Source organism: Xyrauchen texanus, chromosome 13 (assembly GCF_025860055.1).
Source record: "Xyrauchen texanus isolate HMW12.3.18 chromosome 13, RBS_HiC_50CHRs, whole genome shotgun sequence".
NCBI lineage: Eukaryota > Metazoa > Chordata > Actinopteri > Cypriniformes > Catostomidae > Xyrauchen > Xyrauchen texanus.
In genome coordinates this window covers 32540718-32564413 of record NC_068288.1, presented here as the reverse complement: position 1 = coordinate 32564413, position 23696 = coordinate 32540718, and the positions used below count along the sequence as shown (strand labels likewise).

The window sequence follows — 23696 nt, the reverse complement described above, 5'->3', positions numbered from 1 at the left end:
ACCTAACTGAATAAATGGACATTTTTTGGGCCCGGGCATTCACGGGGACATTCACAGGTGGTGTGTGCGGCTTGCCGTGAATGTCAATTGGTGAATCCACCAGCCACCCCAAAAGCGACATTGCGCCCTCTACCGTTAACCGAGGTCCCCTTCAAAATAATTGGTATGGACCTCACAGTGCAATTAGAACGGACCGCACACGGGCATTGCTTTGCATTATTTCTGGTGGACTATTCAACACAATATCCGGAAGCAGTGCCCCTGCATAACATCTCGGCACATAGTGTTGCTGAGTCACTCTTCAGAATAATCTCTCGAAAATAATCTTCCAAATTAAATCCTCACTGCTCAAGGCACTACATTTATGTCACGAACACTACGCAACCTGTGCAAATTATTAGGTATTAAATCAGTTCACACCAGTGTATACCACCCACAAATGGATGGGCTGGTGGAACGATTTAATAAAACCCTGAAAAATATGATGCGTAAATTCATACACAAAGATGCTAGAAATTGGGATAAGTAGCTCGAGCCCCTGTTAATTGCAGTGTGAGAAGTTCCACAAACCTCCACATAGTTTTCCCCATTTGAGCTGATTTATGGTTGTCGGCCGCGCTGCGTGCTCGACGTCATACAGGAAGCTTGGGAAGAGGGATTTTCAAACAGTAAAAACTAAATTCAGTTTGTTCTTGATCTTAGAGCAAAACTCCACAATTTGGGTCAACTAACATAGGGGAATTTGCTCCAAGCTCAGGAACGTCAAAGCTGACTGTATGACAGGGGCACTCGACTACAGGAATTCGCACCAGGAGATAAAGTGCTTGTATTACTGCCCACCTCAATCTCTAAATTAATCTGCAAGTGGCAAGGGCCCTTTGAGGTCACACAGCGAGTCAGAGATCTGATTATGAGGTTAAGCGAACGGATGGGGCAGAGCACATCAGGTTTACCACCTCAATCTCCTATAATCATGGAGGAAAGTGGTCCCTGTGGCCTTAACAATGGTAGTCCCCGAGAGTGCAGAGCTTGGGCCGGAGGTGACTCCCAAACAAAACCTAAGAGTGATGGGATGGCCCGATTATGTGTGGATTATCGAAAAGTGAACGTGGTGTGTAAAATTGACACGTACTCAATGCCCTGTTTTGACGAATTGCTCAATCGGTTGGGCACGGCTCAATTTTATTCGACAAAGGGTTATTGGCAGATCCCCTTAACTCCAAACTACCAAGAAAAGACTAAATTTTCCACACCGTTCGGTTTACACCAATTCGTGACTCTTCCGTTAGGTTTGTTTGGACCCATGTAAGAGCGGTCCAGCATATCATGGACAAAATTCTCAGATCACATATGGCATATGTGACGTATCTATATGACATAATTTATAGTAATGATAGGTGGCGATACATGCAATATCTGAGAGCCATCCTGAGATCGCTGTGACAAGCATTGCGCAATTGGGCGGGTGGAAGTTCGGTATCTGGGGTTCCACTTGGGCCATGGGCAGGTGTTTCTGTCCCCAAATTAACAAAACCGCAGCAATCACGGCCTGCCCAGCGCCAAAGGCAAAAAGGGAGGTGAGACAGTTTCTGGGGCTTGTTGGCTACTACCGAAGGTTTGTGCCTAGTTTCTCTGACGTCACCAGCCCGCTGACTAAACTAACTAGAAAGGGGGCTCCCGATCCAGTCCAGTGGATGGAGTCGTGCCAACGGGCTTTTCTAAAATTGAAATCTGCACTTTGCGGGGGACCGCTCTTACATGCTACAAACTTCTCTCTCCCTTTTATTTTGCAGAAGGATGCATCTGACCAGGGGGTGGAAGGGGGGTAGCAATTGCTACTGTACATTAGTTGTAAACTCTTGCAGAGAGAAACAAAGTACAGCACCATTGAAAAGGTGTGTTTGACGATCAAGTGGGCTGTCCTCACCCTCCGCTACTACCTGCTGGGGTGGGCCTTCGCCCTCTGTAGATCACGCCCCAATCCAATGGCTCCACCGCATGAAGGATACATGCACGGATCACATGTTGGTACCTGGCACTTCAGCCGTTTTAAGTGATCCACAGACCACAGGCCGGATGTTGCCCCTGCCTGAGTCGGGTGGTGGGAGTATGTGGTGATAGGGGCGTGGTCGTGTGTCTGTTTGCGGTAGAGAGGAAGTGGTGTGGCTCCTCAAGCTGGTCGACATGTTCTCTAACAGCTGTTTCTTGTTACAGTGATAGCAAGGAGAGGCCTCAAAAGCAGCCAAAACAAGCCAGAGAGCAGAGAGAAAGGGACATGAGTGTGCAGCGACTGGCATGTCTTATTTGAGTGTTTTAATGTTTTTATTGTTGTGATGCTGAGATTTCAAGTAGTTTATGCTTGAGTATTGCGATTTCAATAAATTTATGCTGACTGAGAGTTTTGTTACACAGAACACTGAGAGTGTGGAATGCAGAAAATAAAAGCCTACCTGAAGTGCGTCACTGCTCCCCATCTCCTTTCCTATGCCCGAACCTAAAGGAGTTTTATAATTACATTAGCCTATACTTAATTAAGATGTAATGGTAAGGGAATTATAAGTGTGGTAAATTAAAAGGTGGTATAATTGGACAAAAAATAGCATTACAATTACTTTAGACTTTAACCTTTTTATTCACATGGTTTTAGTTGCGAGAATGTGCTTTTACTGATGATTTGTCCTAGATCTCGTTATTAAACCCATTTCTTTTTTATTCATTTATTTTCAGCCCTCAATTAAGGTGTTTTTTTTCTGCATTTCAAAAGGACGAGGTCCCACCGAGATTTGAACTCGGATCGCTGGATTCAAAGTCCAGAGTGCTAACCATTACACCATGGGACCGCGCTGCCATGACGATGTGATATGAGGGTTATTATTCGTTCCGTGTAGGGTCAAAGCGATACCGTGATGCATTATTTACTGTTTAATGCATCACGGTATTGTTACAATATAGTAAATGTGTGCGTTTATTTGTTTGCGTAATGTGAATATGATATGCCTCATTTCAGAGATAGCTGTTACAAACCTGGCTAGTTTATTTGGCTAAAACCGCATCAGAGACAGGTTCTCGTGCAGTATTTCGCTTGTATTGACTTTTCCTCATTGGGTTATTTATTGCTTAATTTCCCCCCTTTTAATAATGTTAAAACATTGCGGGAATGTTTTTAAGTTTATATTTTTCTATACCACCTCATAAAGATATTTAGTTGTGCTTAACCGACTGCACATGGCAAAATTCACACAGCATGAGCGCGAAATTAATTTCAGCTAATCACGGTATATCACAGTGGCTACAGTGCTTCAACACGTACAATCTCCCACAAAAAGTTTTTATTTATTTTCATATTATATCATATAACTTTTCTACCGGAAAACAAACACGTCATATTATTATGAAACCGTTTATATGTGACAAAAATAACTGCAACTGCAGACTTTTCAAAAGTCAAATAGTGTTCAGGGTTGGTAAAACGAAATGTATAATTCAATTCTTCATATTTTTCTAGTATATTTGTTTTAGGAAATCAAATGCTTTTCATGTTATGACTTCTTGAGTGAACATGCACTAAGCAAGATTAGTTCATTCTGTTTTATCCTTCTATTTCTATTTTCTGTTAATCTGGCAAACATGAGATTACTAAATGAGGTACAAAATACAGCATACTAGACTAATACAGCTCTTAGTAGGCCTACTCTTAATACTATTACAACAATACAGCATGCAACTCTATTAATTATGTGCTATTCTATCGCTGTGTACAAAGTGCATATTTCTGATGATCTTTTATTGCTCTTAGATCCAAGAAAAAATAAACTTGTTCAAAGAATATGTAAATAAAATATTAATGTCAGGAAAAAGATCCCCATTGGCTGGCTGCTCTTGAACTTTGACATACAATGAAGTTACATTGTATGCTCCTTCACATTCCACAGTGATCTTTGTAGCCTTATAGAGGTCGTGACCTGTTACATCATTGTCACCATCAGAACATTTTGAACATGGGAAATGTAGGGAGATGAATAGAATAACAAAGATGTGGAAAAAAGAAAGCAAGCTTTAAGTGTTGCTAAGGCTGGCAAATGCAGACCGCTATAATGAGAGGGGTCTTTTAGAGGTGAACACCATGACAGAGCCATTTGAATGTCACAAGACCAAATCTCCCTTGAAACACAAAGCATGATCCATGTCCAAGCAAGCAGATTCTCATTTTATTTTGCTCTCATTATCTTAGTCACAATTGTGTAATAGCAATGCATCTATGCATTGGAGCTCCTAAACATCTGTATATATTTCTCGTCTTTCTCTCTAAAGTGTTTTTAGAGGATGTGCAAAGCGTACTCAGTACCCTATATGTGCCCCTCCATATTTCCAGACAATAGCCCATATATTCCAGCAAGAGGGCGGCGGAAACGGGCTGGGAATATCCAAGAGAGGCCCCTCTCAGCATCTTTTACTTCCGTTCATGGCTCTACGATCTTTTCCACTCTCTATGTTCCTCCGTCATGTTGCTCTTCCATTCCCTTGTCATTCCATCAATACAACTTTCATTACTGCGTGGCCACCCTATATATAAACACACACTACACATAGCCATTCTTCTCCCACTGGGTTCCACAGAATTGCCCATGTGACTAAGGCTCACACAATCAAACTTGTATGTTTTCCTTTCTCTTTAGTGCATACATACTGTTATGTTCTACGTGTAATGTCCTAAAACAGTACCCTTTGCTATACTACTCAGGCAGACACGCCCAAGGCAAGTAAAATATAAACTCGTGTCTTCCCAAATCCAAATATTATAATTGAAATGTCTGCCAGTCACAGACTGAACATTTCCATTACTTGCTGCTGCAACTGCATCGACCGGAAATCGCCTACGACTGCTATTAGGTTAAGTAGGTTATTGGCTCCGTTCGTTTTGTGTTTTGTTAATAACGCTTTTCTTAGGGAATGAGCGTGGACCAGCCTAGCACTACTGAATTAAGCACTACTGAATTAAGTGACTGACACGGAATTCTCCTAATTTATAGACGAATACGATGATCGACCTCATGCGGACAAACTGTTTACCTCTTTGGTGCCTCTGACGTCATGACACACCCCTCGCGCTGTCGCTTGCCTGTGAATACAAGGGGTGCGTGCGTGCGTGAGTGTGTGCGTGTGACTGTTTTGCTTGTGGAATGTGGGAGATGTCCCCACGCGCTTTACGAACAAGCGATCTGTCCAAACAGTGCGCGCGTGGCAGAGGATGTCACACCAACCAAAACAGCGGACGCACACTCACAGCATAGTCTTTGATCCGTTATTGGAGGGAAATCCGCCGTACGGGTAGAGTCGGGGCGGGGCGTAAATACACTGAGCCCCATCTATTTAGGGTCAAGTACAACATTTTTACAGCCCTAACTAGCGTGGGTTCAAAGTTTAGTTTGTGCACGGAAAATCATCGCGGCGAATCACGCACAGGGTGTGGAGGAACTGCTTTCAGATTCGATCTTTTTTCTTTTTTATTTTATTAATCCACAGACTCAAGATCTGCACGGGATGGATCGAAAAGCAGCTGTAATGGGCAGAGAAATTCGTTAGCATCTCTTCAACTAGCTGCTCCAGAGGCGCTGCCGTGCGGCTGGACGCGAATCGAGGCGACCCTCTGCGGGCTGCGCTGCCGAGGCGGTGGGCGTGTTTTCTCTCTGTGTCTCGGCGTGCTAGCATGTGTGCTGGCGCCAAGTTCTCCGTGTGAAGAAAAGACAAGATTTACAAGTTACGGGCCTGAGTCAAGCAGCAAAACTCACATCACGCTTGATCGGAAAAGTTACACGGAGGTATAAAGCTCGCAGTATACTCTGACAGACACTATTTTCAAAGTGAACGTTGTGCTCACACTAATGCAATTCAAAACAAAAGCTGCTAGTCTGCTAATGTTAGGTAACCTACTCAAGTGACTGTTTTGTCAGCATGAACTTGGCACATGAGAAAGAGAGCGTTCTAAGTTAGCAGTTGCTTTGCTTAAACACTCTTGTCCAATGTCTGTGTATTTATTCGATATGTTTCTCATACATAATAGTGCATCTATCTTTTGAGTCGCAGCACTGATTCAGTGCAATTTAAACACCGACCTTGGCAGGTTTATACAACGTGGAAAACTTTGCTCATGTCTCCGAATAAAGCTACCATTGAAGAACGACCTAAAGCACCAAAGTTCACAATATAATGAGGCCGTAATTAGATAAAGCGGGTAATTGTTATGAGTTTGATAGTATAGCCGCGCATCGCCGTATCTGATGCAGTCATTTCCAACTGCGACATCATCCAGTCACAGCGACAAGATCGCCTGTTTACCAGCAGTTTTTATACATACATCTGAGTTTAAAAAGTTACAAAATTGAGCTCCCCTTAAGTAATGTAAGGAATGTACTTAACTCAGTCAAAACATAGTCAAAAGATAAAGGTTTAGCGAACTGAATCAGATCTTAAGAATGGAGAAGGTAATTAGTGTTATTTGACAGCAGAGTGTTTTATGTTTAATTAGAAATATGAACCAAAATATGTAATTATATAACACCTAATCAATATAATAAGTTTAATTAGAAATATGAACCAAAATATGCAATTATATAACACCTAATCAATCATTTGCTAAAGTACATTAAAATAGTTGCGGTGTTATGAAACTTTTATTTATATATTTCCATACAAATGTATATTTAATATGCATATGAACAACTGATCTGTTAAGCATTATGTTTAGGAATTACAAGGGAAAGTTATTGTTTTACTCAAGCCTTTTATTACATGTTTTTCTTCTACTTGTTAATCTTATGCTGTGATGATAATAATATGCATTGTTGACCATTTCCACAATATGATCAGAAAAAAATTGTGCTTCTCAGTGTTGATTTGCCAGAACTTTACAGAAATGTTTATAAAGCATATATATGTTTTTTTATATATATAATCTAATAATAAAAGTACCTTATGCTTTATGAAAAATATATATGATTTATTCAAATCTTAATGATGATGATAATAATAATGTTATATCAATCGTATTAACCCTAGCAGTATTGCCTAACATAATGCCCTTGTGGATCATATAGCAGAGGGAGCGTGTGACTCTTTGACATGAAAGCACATTGTGCTGTTGGTATGTTGAGAATCTGTAGTAGTGTGCAGAGTTTGTTTAACATGGCTGTTGAACTGGGCTAGGGCTTTTTTTTTTTTTTTTACTGCGATCCTAGTGGGCAAGCACAACCAGTTCGGACATGTCGGACTAACATGGTCCAGAGTACATGATTGGCCACCTTAACACCTATATTTTTAAATTGTTAAATTAACATGATGTCGGGGGATATACCTTGCAAATCAAAGTAATAGGAGAGGGTGAAAGGAGGTTGACATGCTTAGGAGGTCTATTTGTGTCAAAGAGTGTGTGTGGCTTTAATGCAGTTGGTAGCAGTAGTTGTTTTGTTAACGATGATCCATTGTGTAACTTCAGGGCACTTATTCGCTAATTTGAGTGGAAATAGTATGAGATAGTCAACCATGTAACAAGATTAGACGTGATACCCTGGACAGATTTCCAAAACCGCCTCTCACTCTCTTTTGCTCAGTCTCACTGTCTGCTCTATGTATACATCCACATACTGTATATGTATAAAGATATACGTATCCCATTTTTTCTCTCTCCCTCTTCATTTGTGTTTGTCTTTTCCATCTTGCTTATTTGATTTTCAGTGTTGGTTGACAAGTATGGGGATTTATTTTCCAGTGAGCTCTAGAACTTGCCACATCTTCATTGCTACACTGATTGTAACATTTATATTATCCTATGCTAAAACTACATATGTTAAGGTTACCATCTTGGGAATACCCATTTTGTGCACCTGTAATATGTTCATAACATGATCGACTGTCGGTGTATGTATGTGTCTCCCTTTGTAGAGGCTGAATTGATGTTTCTTTTGTTTAAAGGGACTGGATTTTGATATTTTGGTTGTTATTGTGGCGGTGCTCATTTTAGAGGCTGGAATGTGTGTGCCTGTGTGTAGTTTCTGTAACTCTATGCAGAAGCTGTGAGGCCTTGACTGTAGCCCTGTAGAGAGGCCCATTAAAAGGGAAGTTGGCTCCGTTTGTGTGTCTATGAGTGTGTGTGTGTATGCAGACCACTGGGATTGGACACAGGGTAGAAAGACCCCCTGTACGGTAAGAGGGGAAAAGGGAAGAAAGGGGAAGGAGGAGTCAATTACACTTTTCTGGTCACATGTGTTCTTGCCCTGTGTTTTGCATGTTTTACAGAAAAAGTAATCAAAGACGAACACGTAAAGAGACCATACACAATTGAGAAAGATTGGTCATCAGTAAACTGTTTGATTTTGAATTCAGGCCCTTTTGTAGACTAACAACATGAACAGTATTTGCCGGAAGATAGTTTATTTATTGTGGCAAATCTTTACAATGCTATCTCCGTATTGGTATCTCTTTAAATAATATTTGTTTGCTTATGATGAATTTAACAGTTAAGAAATAATTTATGTTCAGTGTTCGGAGCATTCCCAGCATGATGGAATGATAAATGATTAATGTGTGTCTGCACAGCATATCTTCATCTACTGTGGATTAGGCCTATGTGCTCAAATCTACATGGGCCTCATTGAGAATTAAATACACAGAAAAAACACCAAAAATAGATTGATTTTATTCCATTGAATTGATTACTGTTAGATCTATTGATATTTTTTTTTAATGTCAAGCACTATGTAAGTCTATTAAATAAAAATATTAAGTCTTTTTTAGCAAGTCAGTCCACTGACGGCCATCTTTGAAATGCTCTCAGGAGGCTATTTCCAGTCATGCCAGTGCAGCTCCCATCTACTTGAATGGAGAAAGACAAAAATTTCAAAAACTGTTGGTCGTAGATTACGATCAAATATTACATTTCAAATCAGCAATAAAATCTGATAATACTGGAATCATAAATTGTGATTCTTTACCTTACACTAAAAACACAATTTTCCCAGCTTGTATAGCTAATGTGCATGTGCAATCAAGAGTTGATTGACAGGTGATGTCTGTATCTAAAAGGTGATTGTCTCTTTTAACTGTAAGGTGGAACATCCTTTCTACATCCATTGGACACTCCGAGCTCCTTGGTTCCAATTTGTCCCATTAATTTTAGTAGAAGTGTCCCATCTCTTCATCTCTGCTAAATAATCTCTTATTAACTTTTTAACATAATGTCATGTGTTCAGCAAAACTTTGATCTTGGTTTAGTGTGTACTTCATGTCAAGAAAGCTTTTTAGATTAGATTAGCATCTGACAGTTTTCAATAGGGTAATTTCATATTGAGCCTTAATGAAAGCAAACTGATACTTCTAAGCTTTTCTGGAAATTCACATTTGATCCTTATTTTACAGTTTGCTGTTATGCTGTTAAGGAATGATAAGAATTAAATATAAAAATATAATATGCTGATGTTAAAGAACACATTAAATCATTTGACATGCGCAGGTTTCCTATTGAAACCAGAAGCGGGACATACACTCCAAAAAATATTTTAGCCTATTTTTAAGATCTATCCATTTCAATTTTGAATAACACATTTCCATCTATTTTAATTGAATAGTCTTGAAGAAAATGTCATTAATAAAATGTGCATTTTGTAAGATTTATAAATTTTATTTTGTTAAAGATTAGGCAATTCAATTAGATGGAAATTTGTTATTCAATTGAAATTGAATAACAATGACCAAAATTTGAATACTGATGACCAAACAAACGACAAAACTCATAATGCAACCAAACACACAAAGAGAACACTGAACATATATGGCGGCCCCTTGTGGTAGCCGGGAATCCGTAACATAGCCCCTCCTTTAAGGAGTGGCTCCTGACGCTCCTAAAACACAAGTTCATGGGACGAGCAAGAGACCACGGGGGACCTGAGGGCACCGGAGATCACCATGGACCAGGAGGCCAGGGCGGAGCCGGTGGAGAACCCAGAGACCGGCATGGAACAGGAGAACGAGGTGGAGGACACAGAGACCGGCATGGACCAGAAGACATGCTACAGAACCGGCAGAGGACGCAGAGACCGGTGTGGACAAGGGAGGCCAGGGCAGAACCAGCGAAGGACAGAGAGATGGGCGTAGAGCATGGCCTGGTGAGACTGGGAATGCAGCTGGCATGGAGGCCTTGGAGGATTCAGAGGTCAGGGCAACTGGAGAATCGGGACTTAGAGGTCAGAGCAGCTGGGGACTCGGTGAGCAAGGTACTAGGTTGGCGGAGACTAAGGAGGTAAGCTGGCCACAGGAGGCGGACACTCAGAAAGTGAGATGACCACAGGAGGCGGAGACTAAGGAGGCAGCGACTCAGGGGACTTGGAGAGCTGGGAAGACTGGGCAGGGGCCTCACAGATCTGGACATGCTCGTCAGCGGTCTCGGGGGAACTGGACAGTCTCGTTGATGGCCGTAGGGAACTGGACAGGCTCGTCGACAGGGACCCTCCTACTTTTTCGGATGGCTGGACGTACTGCTGTAGAAAAAGCCTCCATGGCTGAGGATGCTGGCAATGGGACGGTTGAGGCTTCAGGCACTGGTTCAGGGATGGGCGAGGCAAGGCTTCAGGCGCTGGCTCTGGAATGGACGAGGCTTCAGGCGCTGGCTCTGGAATGGACGAGGCTTCAGGCGCTGGCTCTGGAATGGACGAAGCTTCAGGTGCTGACTCTGGGACGGACGAAGCTTCAGGCGCTGACTCTGGGACGGACGAGGCTTCAGGCACTGACTCTGGGACGGACGAGGCTTCAGGCACTGGCTCTGGGATGGACGAGGCTTTAGGCGCTGACTCTGGGACGGACGAGGCTTCAGGCGCTGGCTCTTTGACTGTGGCAGGCATGGGCACTGGCAGTGGAATGGCCTCTGATGAAAGGGAGCTGGGTGCTGGAGTGGGGTTGTGTAGGAGGAGAATGTGAGCCTCAAAGGATATTCAATTTATTCAACCAAGGAAAGTTCACATCTGTCTCCTGGCAGACAGGATTTCACAGGCTCATTGAGTCAAAATCTATAAATGTCCTTCAGCGCAATGTCTCCCCAATTAACGCAGCCTGCCAAGGCGCAGAAAAACGCTGTACTCTTCTGTAGAGTCTGGCTCCTTCCGGAGAGACCGAAGCTCTAAAGCCGTTTGTTCCATGTAAAGAGGTCATTTATTCTGTAACGTTTGAGAAGAGATGAGGCAAGAGAGCAGGATCTAAATGCAGCTTATTTTAATGAAAAAAGAAATTAATAAAAAAATCTAAACATAAGAACTGAACAAACCGTTACTGCCTAAAACGGAAAAGAAATGACAAAGAACAGAGGAAAACACAGGGATTAAATACACAAGGTCTAATAGGGTGTGTTAAATATAAGAACCAATGAACAAAGACAAGAAAACGAACAGTAAAACCAAAAATGCAACCAAACTGGACATATATGGCTGCCCCTTGTGGAACCGAGGAATCCCTAAAAGGAACTATAACGTAGTTCGATGGAAAGGAGGAGGCGAGAACCGGCTTGTCAATATAAATAATATTTTAATGATTAACTTAAAAAATACAAACACATAGACATGACGGACATGTCCGTAAACAATCTCTCTCTCCCGCATCACCGCCCGCAATCGGCCTTTATCCCTCTCGGAGGCTTCTGCCCTCTGCCCTGCCACATTCCACCCTCATTCTCTCAGGCAGGAGAGCCCCCGGCATGACGTACACCCCTTTCCCTGGGGAGGGGCGTGCCTTTTGCCCCGTCTGCCGGCAGGTCATCCCCGTCTACCTGGACGAGGGAGGGGACAAGGGGAGGGAAACAGAAATAATTAAATAGGGGGGGTACTTCCTGTAACAGTGTAGTACCCCCCCAAAAAACACTGTAAAATTTAAACGAGAGGGAAAAGGGCTATGCGGAGCGGCAGTGAGAGAGAGAGAGAGAGAGAGAGGGAGAGAGAGATGAAAACAAAAAAAAACTTACTCGCCGGTTCTCTGATACACTGTTGCATGGTCCTCGATCACTCCTCCACCCTCTCAAGCGGACTACAGCCACTCCTGCCCGGGCGGACCAGAGTCAGACCCACAACCCCCGGTGGGAAGATCGCCCCTCAGCATTCACGGCGACTCCTGGGGACACTTCTCCGCCCCTGGCAGCGGCTCCATCATTCCAGGTGGTCGGTGGAGTCCAGTCCCCACTCGCCTCTCGGACGCCGGCCGTTCACCGTGTCCGGGTGGATGGCAGCGGCGCTCCCCCGGGTGGACAGCAGTTCGAGGACTCCGCGACAGGCATCCCTCCTCCTTCCCGGGTTTCGGCACCAGTGTAACGTAGTTCGATGGAAAGGAGGAGGAGAGAACCGGCTTGTCAATATAAATAATATTTTAATGATTAACTTAAACAAAATACAAACACACACACATGACGGACATGTCCGTAAACTATCTCTCTCTCCCGCACCACTGCCCGCAATCGTCCTTTATCCCCCTCGGAGGCTTAATTAGCCTGATAAGGGACCGGGTGTGTATAATCACGACCCGGCCCGCCCTCCGCCCTGCCACAGGAACCTTTTTCCTATTAGGGGCCATTTGAATAATTACAAAATTATACGTAAAATTGCTTGCAATTTCTGATTGTGTGTTGACATTAATGTACACATTCCGTTACATGCTCACGCACCAAGAATAAATATTAAAAAGGCCTTTCTATTCTATTTGCTTTGATTTTAGAATCAAGACTAAATTTTTGCTTTTAAAATTTTTTCTAGAATGGCCTTTGAGGCCAAGCAAAATGGTCTCACAGACCTTATACTGCCCTGAGGCCTGACATTCTTCACCCCTGGTATAGAGTAAAAGATCAATCTTGGGATTATAAGAACCCATCTCATCATTCAAATTAAGATTGAATATTTTTACCCAGCTCTAGCAAATATGTGCTAAAAGTTGATTCTGACATTTAATTGAACTTTTATGAGTACTCTAGTACATAGATATTTCAAAGCTGAAAGAAGGGGAATAAAAGCCACAAAACATTAATTTAGATTTCATGGATTTTTTAAAATAAAATACTAGCTGAGAAGTTAGTATTCTGTTAAATTGTGTTTATGATAAAAAAATAAAAATTAAAAAAAACTTTTTTCCATTCAGGGTGATATGACTTGTGATGTTGGCCTATGTGGATTTGTATATAAAATGTTCCACAAATGTACAATATTTCTTGAGTTTAAATCAAAACTCAATTAAGAGATTTCAGTATGAACTTAATGAAATCATAATCTGGGTTCAATACAAGTTAAACTCAATCGACAGCATTTGCGGCATAATGTTGATTACAAAAACAAATAAAATAAAAATAATATGGTAAAGTATTTAGTATTTTATTGTATCACAAATATGTTTGGAATTGTAGCCTATGCCAATTTGTTATCTAGATCAAAGAATCTAACTGAAATTTTTTTTTTTTACTTTAACATGTCTTTAACATTGCTTGGCATGGCTGTGGGTTTGTATTTGTGTGGTGTACTTGTGGAATTTTTGTGTGTTGTGTGTGTGTGTTAGCGAGACTGTGTGTGTGTGTGTGTGTGTGTGTGTGTGTGTGTGTGTGTGTGTGTGTGTGTGTGTGTGTGTGTGTGGCAGTATTATAATCGGCTGTGTGTTTCCAGTCGGGTTCGTTTGAGGACAGCAGCAATTTTTGTGTGTTCTGGACCCGAATTGACTGACTGTTTGTGCAGGTCAGTGGATTATTGTGTGTGGAGGAAATGTGTAGGACAGTGTGTCTCTAAGTCTCTGTCTGTTTTATGTTTTTTATGGCTCTGCTGCTGTTCATTCTTGCATTATAGCCATTAAAGCCAAATTACTGTGTTGCTCAAAGTATGAGAACAATTCGCTGGTACTTTAGAATGCCCTCTTGTATGTGTTCCTGTGTTTTCCATATGGTCTCTATGCCAGGCCTGGCATTCCTGTAGCGTGAATCTGAATGTCTGTTGTTCCACATGCAGATGCCCCTCATCCTTTCACCACCAGGGCTGGGGCACTTTTCTCTATTTACTCAAATTTATGATGCTTAACTATGCCTAAATGCCACACTAGTTATGAAGTCGGAAAGAACCGCTTTATGCAGTGACTACAAATATTTATTGCAGTGAGACCATAGTTACGTATGACAATTTCTGCATCACCATAGCTACGCATTAAAGAGTTGCAATGGCACTAACGTTGTACACTACACTGTAACCATAGAAATATGATATGGAATATACTAATCCATGTATACGCACTGCACAGTGACTGTGGTTTAGTCTCCTCTGGTTTAGTCATAGTGCACCTCCCGTTCCTCTAGCTATATGATAAACAGGCCATTGCACTTACAACCAAACCATTCTGCTCAAGAAAGACAGGTTTTCTCATAAACCTTGGCCTATATACTCTTAAGAGCTCTGTGATGTTTCAGTCAGTTCAATGATTAACTTTGTACTACCTTAAAGGGCATTGCGATCATACATATAGTGAGGCCACAAAGTGCCAGTCATGCTGTCTTCACATGTCCAGACCTAAAATATCCCAGCATACCATCTCAGGTGTTCTCAGGTTTTCTTAGATGCTATGTGGCATCCAATGAAACATTAACCTAAGCACCCAATTAAGACACATTGCTCGACATTTCTAAAAATCTCTTATCTCCTTCATGCTATGTGTTTGTTGATAAGAAGAGCCACTAAAGCAAGTGAGAACAACCAAAAGTAGGCTCTTGTGTCATATGCACAGTCTAAAATCTCTGCAGAACACACAGTATGCAGAGTTAATGATTTTGGAGACTTGTGAAAGCAACTTCCTTCTCAGCACAAGGTCTAAGATTTTCTACAGGGTTCCCACGGTCATGGAAAAACCAGGAAATATCAGGGAAATTTTTTATTTGAATTTCACGGCCTGGAAAAGCCATGAAAAGTCTTCAAATTTTTATTTCTACATTGAACATTTTTCTAGTTATGCACAGTTCTAAAATATCATTGACCAGAAATTGCACTTTGTGATTAAAATCTCTATAAAATTAATAAATCCTTATGCAATAGTGATACACCAAAAAAACATTTGTGTGGTGATACGATAACCAAAATCTAATATTTTAGAACATCATCTGCCGATACTTATACAGATGCATGATACAAAATTTGTGTGCGGATACCAATTTACAATTTAGTTTTAATTACTTCAATTTCATGTGTACAGCACTTGTTTGGAATCATGGTTTGTTTTGACATGAGCTTTTATTTTGACTTGTGTTTTTGACAAAAGCTTCACTTTTCCAGATAAACAGTTTACTACATGGCCCAGTGTGATCCGTAATGCGCAAATGCACTGATTGTAATTTTAGATAATATATAGTCGATATATAGATGCTGCACGCTTGACAGTGGATGAGTGGTCTGCTTTGCCAACTCGTACAATGAGGCAAATGATTCTCAATGTCTGTTGAATTTTCTGTGGATGAGTGGTCAGCTTCACGCATTCATTTAAAGCTGCAGCTCATACAGACTAAGATTGCAGTCTTTTGCAGATTAATATTCACACTAGGACTTCATTACTTATGCATTTCGGTGTAAAAGGAGTAAGAGTCACGCTCAAATATCCACATGAGATCAGTAAAAGCTTGGCTGTAGTATGCATATTTTAACCTCTTTTATTGTATTTTATGATGGAATGTGATTTTCTGCTTCTCGGCTTTGTGTTGCATGCGACTTCCAGGTTAAATACACATTGCGCTGTACCCCTGTTTTTCAGAGCATTTGCATAACGTCAAGGCCTATTGTGGATCTTTGAAATGTATACCTGCTAGATGGAACCGTTCAAGCGATGAAACTGTTCCGACTTGGCTATGCGATTCAGTTCGCCAGGTGCCCGCCTCAGTTCAGCGGCGTGCACTTCACTTCAGTGCAGGGCGAGAACGCCATCAGCCTGCGTTTGGAGATCGTGACCCTTCTTTGCAAGGGCGCGATAGAGCCTGTCCCTCCAGCCAAGATAAGGAAATGGTTCTACAGCCCTTGGGTTTCAGCCAATCTTGGACCTGCGTGTTTTGAACCGGGCCTTACACAGACTCCCGTTCAAGATGCTGAAGCAGGAACACATTTTGACGTGCGTCCAGCTTCAAGATTGGTTTGTGGCGGTAGACCTGAAGGATGTGTACTATGAAGTCTCGGATTTACCAGACCCTTCCTACGATTTGCTTCAGACGGTCGGGTGTATCAGTACAAGGTCCTCCCCTCGGCCAGTCCCTGTCCCCTCGTGTCTTCACGAAAGTCACAGAGGCAGCTCTTGCCGCATTAAGGGAAGTAGGCGTCCGCATACTCCACTACCTCAATGACTTTCTGATTCTAGCACACTCTTGAGAGTGGCTGTGCGCACACATTGACCTGGTGCTCACGCACCTCAGCCGTCTAGGGCTTCGGGTCAACTGGGAAAAAAGCAAGCTCTCCCTAGTTCAGAGCATCTCTTTTCTCGGCACGGAGTTAGACTCGGTGTCGATGATTGCGCACCTCACAAGAGAGCCCGCGCAGTCAGTGCTGAACTGCCTGAACTCATTCAGGCGGAGGACAGTGGTTCCACCGAAACATTTTCAGAGGCTCCTGAGGCATATGGCATCTCCTGCGGTGATTATCCCTCTCGGGTTGATGCATATGAGAGCGCTTCAGCACTGGCTTTAGACTCGAGTCCCAAGATGGCATGGCGCCGCACACCCCTCTGCTGCCACTTATTCAGCCCTTGGACAGACCTTTTCTACAGGCAGGAGTTCTCCTATAGCAAGTGTCCAGATGAGTCGTGTTCACCACAGATGCCTCCAAGTTGGGCTGGGGCGCCATGCGCAACGGGCATGCAGCCACTGGTTCCTGGACAGTACCACGGCACATCAACTGCCTAGAGTTGCTGGCTGTACTGCTCGCCCTGCGGAGGCTATTGCCGTTGATCCGGGGCAAACACGTGTTGGTCCGTTCCGACAACACAGCGAAAGTAGCTTATATAAATCTCCAAGGTGGCGTACGTTCTCCTTGCATGTCACAACTCGCCCGCCATCTCATCCTCTGGAGTCAGCAGCAGCTGAGGTCGTTGCGGGCCATTCACATCCAGGGCAGCCTCAACGCCACAGCGGACGCGCTGTCGTGGCATGCGATGCTCAGCGGAGATTCCATCCCCAGGTGGTCCAGCTGATTTGGAGTCGATTCGGCAAAGCACAGGTAGAACTGTTTGCTTCCTGGGAATCCTCCCACTACCCGCTCTGGTATGCAATGTGGGGAGCCCCCCTCGGCAGAGATGTGCTGGCACACAGCTGGGCTGCGCAAATACGCGTTCCCCCCAGTGAGCCTACTTGCAAGGTCAGGGAGGACTAGGAACAAGCCACCCTTGTGACGCCGTATTGGCCCACTCAGACTTGGTTCTCGGACCTCACAGTCCTCGCGACAGCACCTCCCTGGCACTATCTGGCACCCACGCCCAGACCTCTGGAACCTTCACGTCTGGTCCCTGGATGGGACGCGGAACACTTAAGTGGTCTACCAGTGGTAAACATGATCACTCAGACAAGGGCTCCTTCTACAAGGCAGCTGTAATCCCTGAAGTGGTGTGTGTTCGTTAAGTGGTGTTCTTCCAGTAGCGAAGACCCCCAGAGATGCGCAGTCGGGTCAAAGCTTTCCTTCCTGCAGAAGAAGCTGTCCCCCTCCATCCTGAAGGTGTACGTAGATGCTATAGCAGCGCACTATGACGTAGTTGAGGGTAAGTCCCTTGGTAAGCACAGCCTGATCATCAGGTTCCTGTGAGGCATCAAGAGGCTGAACCCTCATAGGCTGTGCCTCTTTCCCTCATGGGGCCTCTCCGTGGTCCTGCTGGGCCACTGAACTGGGACCTTGTCCTGGCTCCTCAGCACAAAACCTGAATGAGAGGCATTCCTTCTCCTTTTATACCCGTATTTCCAGGGTTGTGGCATGCAAATTCCACTCGCCAATTCCCATTGGCCTTTTCTCAAAGATTTAGGTGTTTCGGGGCTGTCAAGAGCAACCCCTAGTGTCACTATATTGAGACAATGTCTCGTTCCCTCCATCAGCCGATACAGATTATTATCATATTATTGATACGAGACATCAGTGCATCACTATTAATCACTAACGACTGGAAAGGTAATGGGAAATCATTGGTCAAAAAGAGTGGGAACACCGTATCTAACAATTACCAACTGAACATTTGGTGTACCTTTTTGGAATTCACTTTTGTGACACATTCAGCCTTATACTCATGTTTTGTTTATTGGTAAATGTATTATTAAATAGAATATCCAGAGATTTCTAATAGTGGTCTTTGTGTTAAACTTGTTTTGTTCTTCCTAAAATGTCAACGACATTTTAGTTTATTCAGTGTAATGTAGAGTATTGCTCAAATATTAATTGATGCAGACTATATTGTATAGAAAGCCTAATCAGTCACAGCTACAGCTCACTTCACTAAGTCTACTTTATTATTTAAAATACTTTTTTTTACCGGCTGTTGATAAATCAGGCACGATCCAAAATAACCAAACTAAATGACTTTCTCACTACACTACCTATTAAGTGCATGTATTTGACAAGATAATGTACATTCAGTGGCCCTAAAATTATTAACAGTTTTTTTAACCACAGTCTTTTGGCAATGATTTGATGGATTATGAAAGAAGGGCATAACGTAATATGAATTAATTACCCCCAATCCATCAAAAAACAAAGTCCATCTTCAGGTTACATTCAGAAATATGCGCATAAGTAGTGCCATGTTTATGGCTGACTGCCAACGAAATTTTCAGGAAAATGGGTCTCCAAATATTTCTCACATTTGAATAGATGAATAAATGAACAGCCTAATTTAGATAAATGCGTCATTATGTGGAGAAGTGTTTTTGTGAAGTTTTTCTGTGTGTGGTTATTTTTCGAACTTTCAGAGAGGTCATGTCTTTGTGCGTGTTTGTGTATTAACTGAACTGGTATTTCCATAGGGTAACTCGTGCTATATGAAGTTTTCAGCATATATTCCAGATGAAAATTGTATTTTTATTCTAAAGAGTGCAAAAAAGATGGAATTTCCTTGTAACTCTAAATAGTGAAAACGGGGAGAGCATGATATCACTCTGTGCTGAGGTGTGTTTATTTAGTTTGTGCTTTTCCTATTTTTGCATGCAATGTCGTGATGTCCCTTTAGCAAGCCCATTCACGTAGAATGAAATGTTTTTGGTTCATCTTTGTTTAACTTTATTGCTAACCACATATTGTATAGTGAAGGGGTTATTCGTGTGCTATTTTCTTGTCATCAGGCTCATCAGTTTCTTCATAAAAATTTATTGTCACAATAATCTTATCAGCTGATACATTTAGCTGTGTGAGTTGATGTGGCATCGTGACCCTATGACTAATTCCAGCATGGCCGCTGTTCCTTATTGGAGCGTTCAGAGGGGCTATAGTGATTTTAAATATACTGTATTTCAGGTCAAATGAACTAACCCTATGACAACCTTTTAATTGTTTTTACTAAAAAATGTATAAAGTACCTCGACAAATATGTTTGAAAACTTTTCCTAATTAACGAAAAGTGTTTTTGTAGCTTTTACTTGATGATTAGACCACTTGACATAAATTTTTCATTAATCAGCTTTATTATTATTATTATTATTATTATTATTATTATTATTATTTGTTTGTTTTAGAAAATTCTATGGATATTTTTCAAGATTGTGTGTAACCAACATGGGCACAAATATAAAATTCAACGAACTTGATATGTGTGTTTTACACTAGATTTTTCAAGGATTTCTAATTTGTAATCACCTCGAATTACCTTAAAGGAGTCAACAACCCTGGTGTTTGCTGTTATTACATACCTTGTTGTAATTTTTGTAATAAATACTCAAAAACATTCTGATAGATTTAATGAGATATTGATGCTAACAGCTGTTTGATGTGATTTGGATGGTCACCTACTAGCACTCAAGCCCTGCCTGTTTCTCTCTCGGAGCTGTGCGGCCCTTCCTCAGTGGTGAAGCACTGATAGCTAATTAATATTCTCCTCTATCTCGGACGCTCTTTATCGATGCGCATACATTAGTGATGCTTACATAAAGAACTGTCCCCCACCCCCTATTTGTGTTACTTTGCCTCATGGCTTTAATCAGAATGATTTACTATTCTATTAAAGGATTGTTAATTATTCAACACTTGCAAAGGAAAGTCAGGTATGATTTGTGGTTTTGTTATGCTGTCAGTCAAAGTAGTAATAGGGAATTTCCTTTTATTTCTGCTTTGCAGTCTGTTGTTTTTCTTCTCCTGTCATTGGTCCCTACAAATGCACATCTCTGTATATATGACACAATCTGTCTCTCTCTCTGTCTCTCCTCATCTTCCGTCTCCTATAGCGATGGAGTCAGCTGTTAGTACATCCACTGATGTGCCAGATGAGTTTGACCGCAATGTTCCACGGATCTGTGGTGTGTGTGGAGACAAAGCCACTGGCTTTCATTTTAATGCGATGACCTGTGAGGGCTGCAAAGGCTTCTTCAGGTACATGCACATGTGTACGCACACTTTCTCTTTTCCAATTTGGTATTCTCATGTTTGCACAGATGTTCATTATGAAAAATATTAACACAATATTTGTGACCAGTGAGATACTGTCAGATTATTTATAGTTCCTGTGCTCTGTGTGTGTGTGTGTGTGTGTGTGTGTGTGTGTGTGTGTGTGTGTGTGTGTGTGTGTGTGTGTGTGTGTGTGTGTGTGTTCGTTCATTAGGCGCAGTATGAAGCGGAAGGCCAGTTTTACCTGTCCATTTAATGGCAGCTGCACCATCACTAAAGATAACCGTCGGCACTGCCAGGCCTGCAGACTCAAGCGTTGCCTGGATATTGGCATGATGAAAGAGTGTGAGTTAGTAGCTAAAATAACTTATCTCACACCACTGATCAGTGTGAGCCAAGATATTCTGCATTACTATGTATCACTCTTTATTTGCCGTAATTTTAATTTCAATTTTATTTTATCCTGGATAAGTGTAGCAATGAATTCAGTATTTAATTTGTATGCTTTTGATTGCGGGAAGGAAATGCCATTCATAGTGTTTCAAACAAATGTGAGTAATGTGATCCCTTCATCAAGGTCCCTTCTGCAAGGCCGTTAGTGAAGTGAAGAGGGGATGGCAATTCCTTGCAATTCATTTCGAAACCAAAGATAACTTGACCTTACCTGGGATTTTTAAAACATTGAATTGCTCTTGTTTACCAAAAGACCATTAGAAGGGAAATATTCTTTAGATAGTGTTATGTTTTTTAAATGCACTGGGAACCGCATTTTCAATGAAAAAGACACAATACACAATATTTTACGCCAACTTATTATTGGCCACAACATATATATATATTTTTTTTTTTCATTTCCTCACAAAAAGTTTTGCATTCCCTAGCAATACGTTTGGGGTTCCCTCACAATAGCTTTATTATGAAAATAAGCATGGTTTTACTGCAGTAACCATAGTTCAACAGTGGTAACCACAAAATCTACCATGACTTTACTTAAGTTAAAAACCAAGAATTATTGTTATTACCATAGTTTTGATTTTCCTGTAAGATTACTATGATTTTACTACAAGTATCATCTTTAAAATATGGTTACGGTTGTTAAAACAATGGTACATTTTGTGGTTATGGTTTTAAATAATACTATATTTAGACTATAGATACTGTAGGAAAACCATGATTAACTTTTTTTTATGGAATCAATAAAGCTATTGTGATTGATTTCAAATCTATTGTGAGGAAAGGCAAAAATATTTCAGAAAATAAATTCTCACCCTGTCCTCTAAAGTGCTCGATATACTTCCTACGAAATGTAAGGTTTTGCGTTCATTTTGGTGGTTCGTAACAGCTCACTAGGGCAGACTTTTAGGAAAAGTTATATTCGACAGCAAAACACCTTCTTACTGCCATTGGTCCACGTCATCGTTAGGTGTGACCTAGAGCTCCACCTACTTTGATGCAGACAGCAAGTCAAAATGAGTCAACATGAACACATTTGCTTGTAGAGTTATTAGCAACCAAGTCCTCCAACTTAAAGAGACATTTTCTAAGACCATTTCATGCAATTTAATGTTTGTTTAATTAGTCTAATAAAGGAATCAAATCTTCTCAAAAACTCTCAAGTGTCCATTCACTCGAGCCATCTGCAGCGAAAGCTATTTACACATCTGTGTAAAGTAAGATTATTCTTTTGTCTTTATTCTGAAATTGAAAACTTTTATACACTTATCTTTGCAATTGTATCAGTGTTATAAATCACAATAACAGTGTAACCGGTGCATATAATGGCCACATTAGCGGCTTGAATTCAAAATATAAACAAGACAAATTAAAAATGTTCTACTGCATATACAGTATATTGTTATTTACAGTATATACTTTAAATAATAATCGAGTGATTAAAATGGCTTCTTTTACTGACCTCATGTGAAGCCTACTCATAGAGGCATTAAGTTAATAATTATTAATAATTAAATTAATAATGCATTTTAGTTTAACACATTGGTTAATGTTTTACATGTAGCGTCATAGCGTTTACATGTATTTAAATGTAGTTCTAAAAGCCTCCCACATTGATGTAGCAGGTGTCTGAATGTACAGAAACGGCATACCGTTGCTTTACCCATGAACAAAGAACAAAAAGGAACTTCCCCGGAAGTATATTGAGGCCTTTAAGTGCACACCCGGGTTCAATTGACATCAAAGTTCAGTTAGTTTGGATGATGTGAATGCTGTTTTCCGAACAAACCACACCTGAGTCCGCTTGAAAAGTTGTCTGGAGTACGGTCCATGTAAACTCCTGTACGGTTTTCTGCTGATACTAACGCAACTGTACCAAACTGCAGAAGTGAACCACTTGTGATGACGTATAATTCACATCTTTGCAGGCTCCCGGTTGCAATAATTATGATTAGAGCTGTCAATCGATTACAAATTTTAATTGAATTAATTACATGGTGTCCCGATTAATTAATCGCATATACAAATATTTGCTGAGAAAGCCCCTCATATAACAATAATTCAATATATAATGATGAAATAATTATACATAGTTATCTTAAAATATAAAAAAAAATTATATATATAAAAAATAAAAAAAAATTCAGATAATTAAAAAACATTACATTCTTGTAGCTGAAGAGTTAATCATTGATAAGACGGTACAAAAAGCGTCTTTAGAATACAATGTATTGTTTACTACCATATTATTGATCATAAGTCAATCATTGGCATACAGTTCACAGCAATCCATTTCACAAGTTAATTTATCAATCAGTTCGAGAATTATTATGAGGACTTGTTTAAGGACCCCTCAATTTACACCTGTGTCAGATATATATATATATATTTTTTTTAGAAACAAGCCAGGGGTATACATAGTACACAATACTACAGATATATTTTACAATAATGCCAAGACATTATATTCATTACATAGTGCAATGGTTTTCAATGCTTTGGAGTTGTTGGAGGTACAAAGAGTATTTAAATAATATTTTAAGTCTTTACAAAAAAGTGCAAATAGGGGCTTTATAGACATAAATTTACACTTATGTGTAAAAAAAACTTGGCAAGAAAAACAAACAGATTAATCAGAAAATATTAACTTAA

The 23696-nt window shown here is 41.0% G+C and overlaps 1 protein-coding gene and 1 non-coding gene across 2 annotated transcripts in view; one reads left to right on the top strand and one right to left on the bottom strand.

Annotated features, from left to right (window-relative positions):
* Positions 1-2768: 2768 nt before the first annotated feature.
* trnaq-uug (transfer RNA glutamine (anticodon UUG)) lies at positions 2769-2840 on the bottom strand. Its single transcript has one exon. It is a non-coding gene; the product is annotated as a tRNA-Gln (tRNA).
* Positions 2841-5282: 2442 nt separating this feature from the next.
* LOC127653930 (vitamin D3 receptor B-like) overlaps positions 5283-23696 on the top strand; it is a 32287-nt gene continuing 13873 nt past the window's right edge. Inside the window, exons 1-3 of the mRNA XM_052140795.1 lie at positions 5283-5819; positions 20432-20576; positions 20806-20936. Of these exons, the coding sequence (XP_051996755.1) occupies positions 20434-20576; positions 20806-20936 (274 nt within the window). The 5' untranslated portion in view covers positions 5283-5819; positions 20432-20433. The remainder of the gene's footprint in view (positions 5820-20431; positions 20577-20805; positions 20937-23696) is intronic.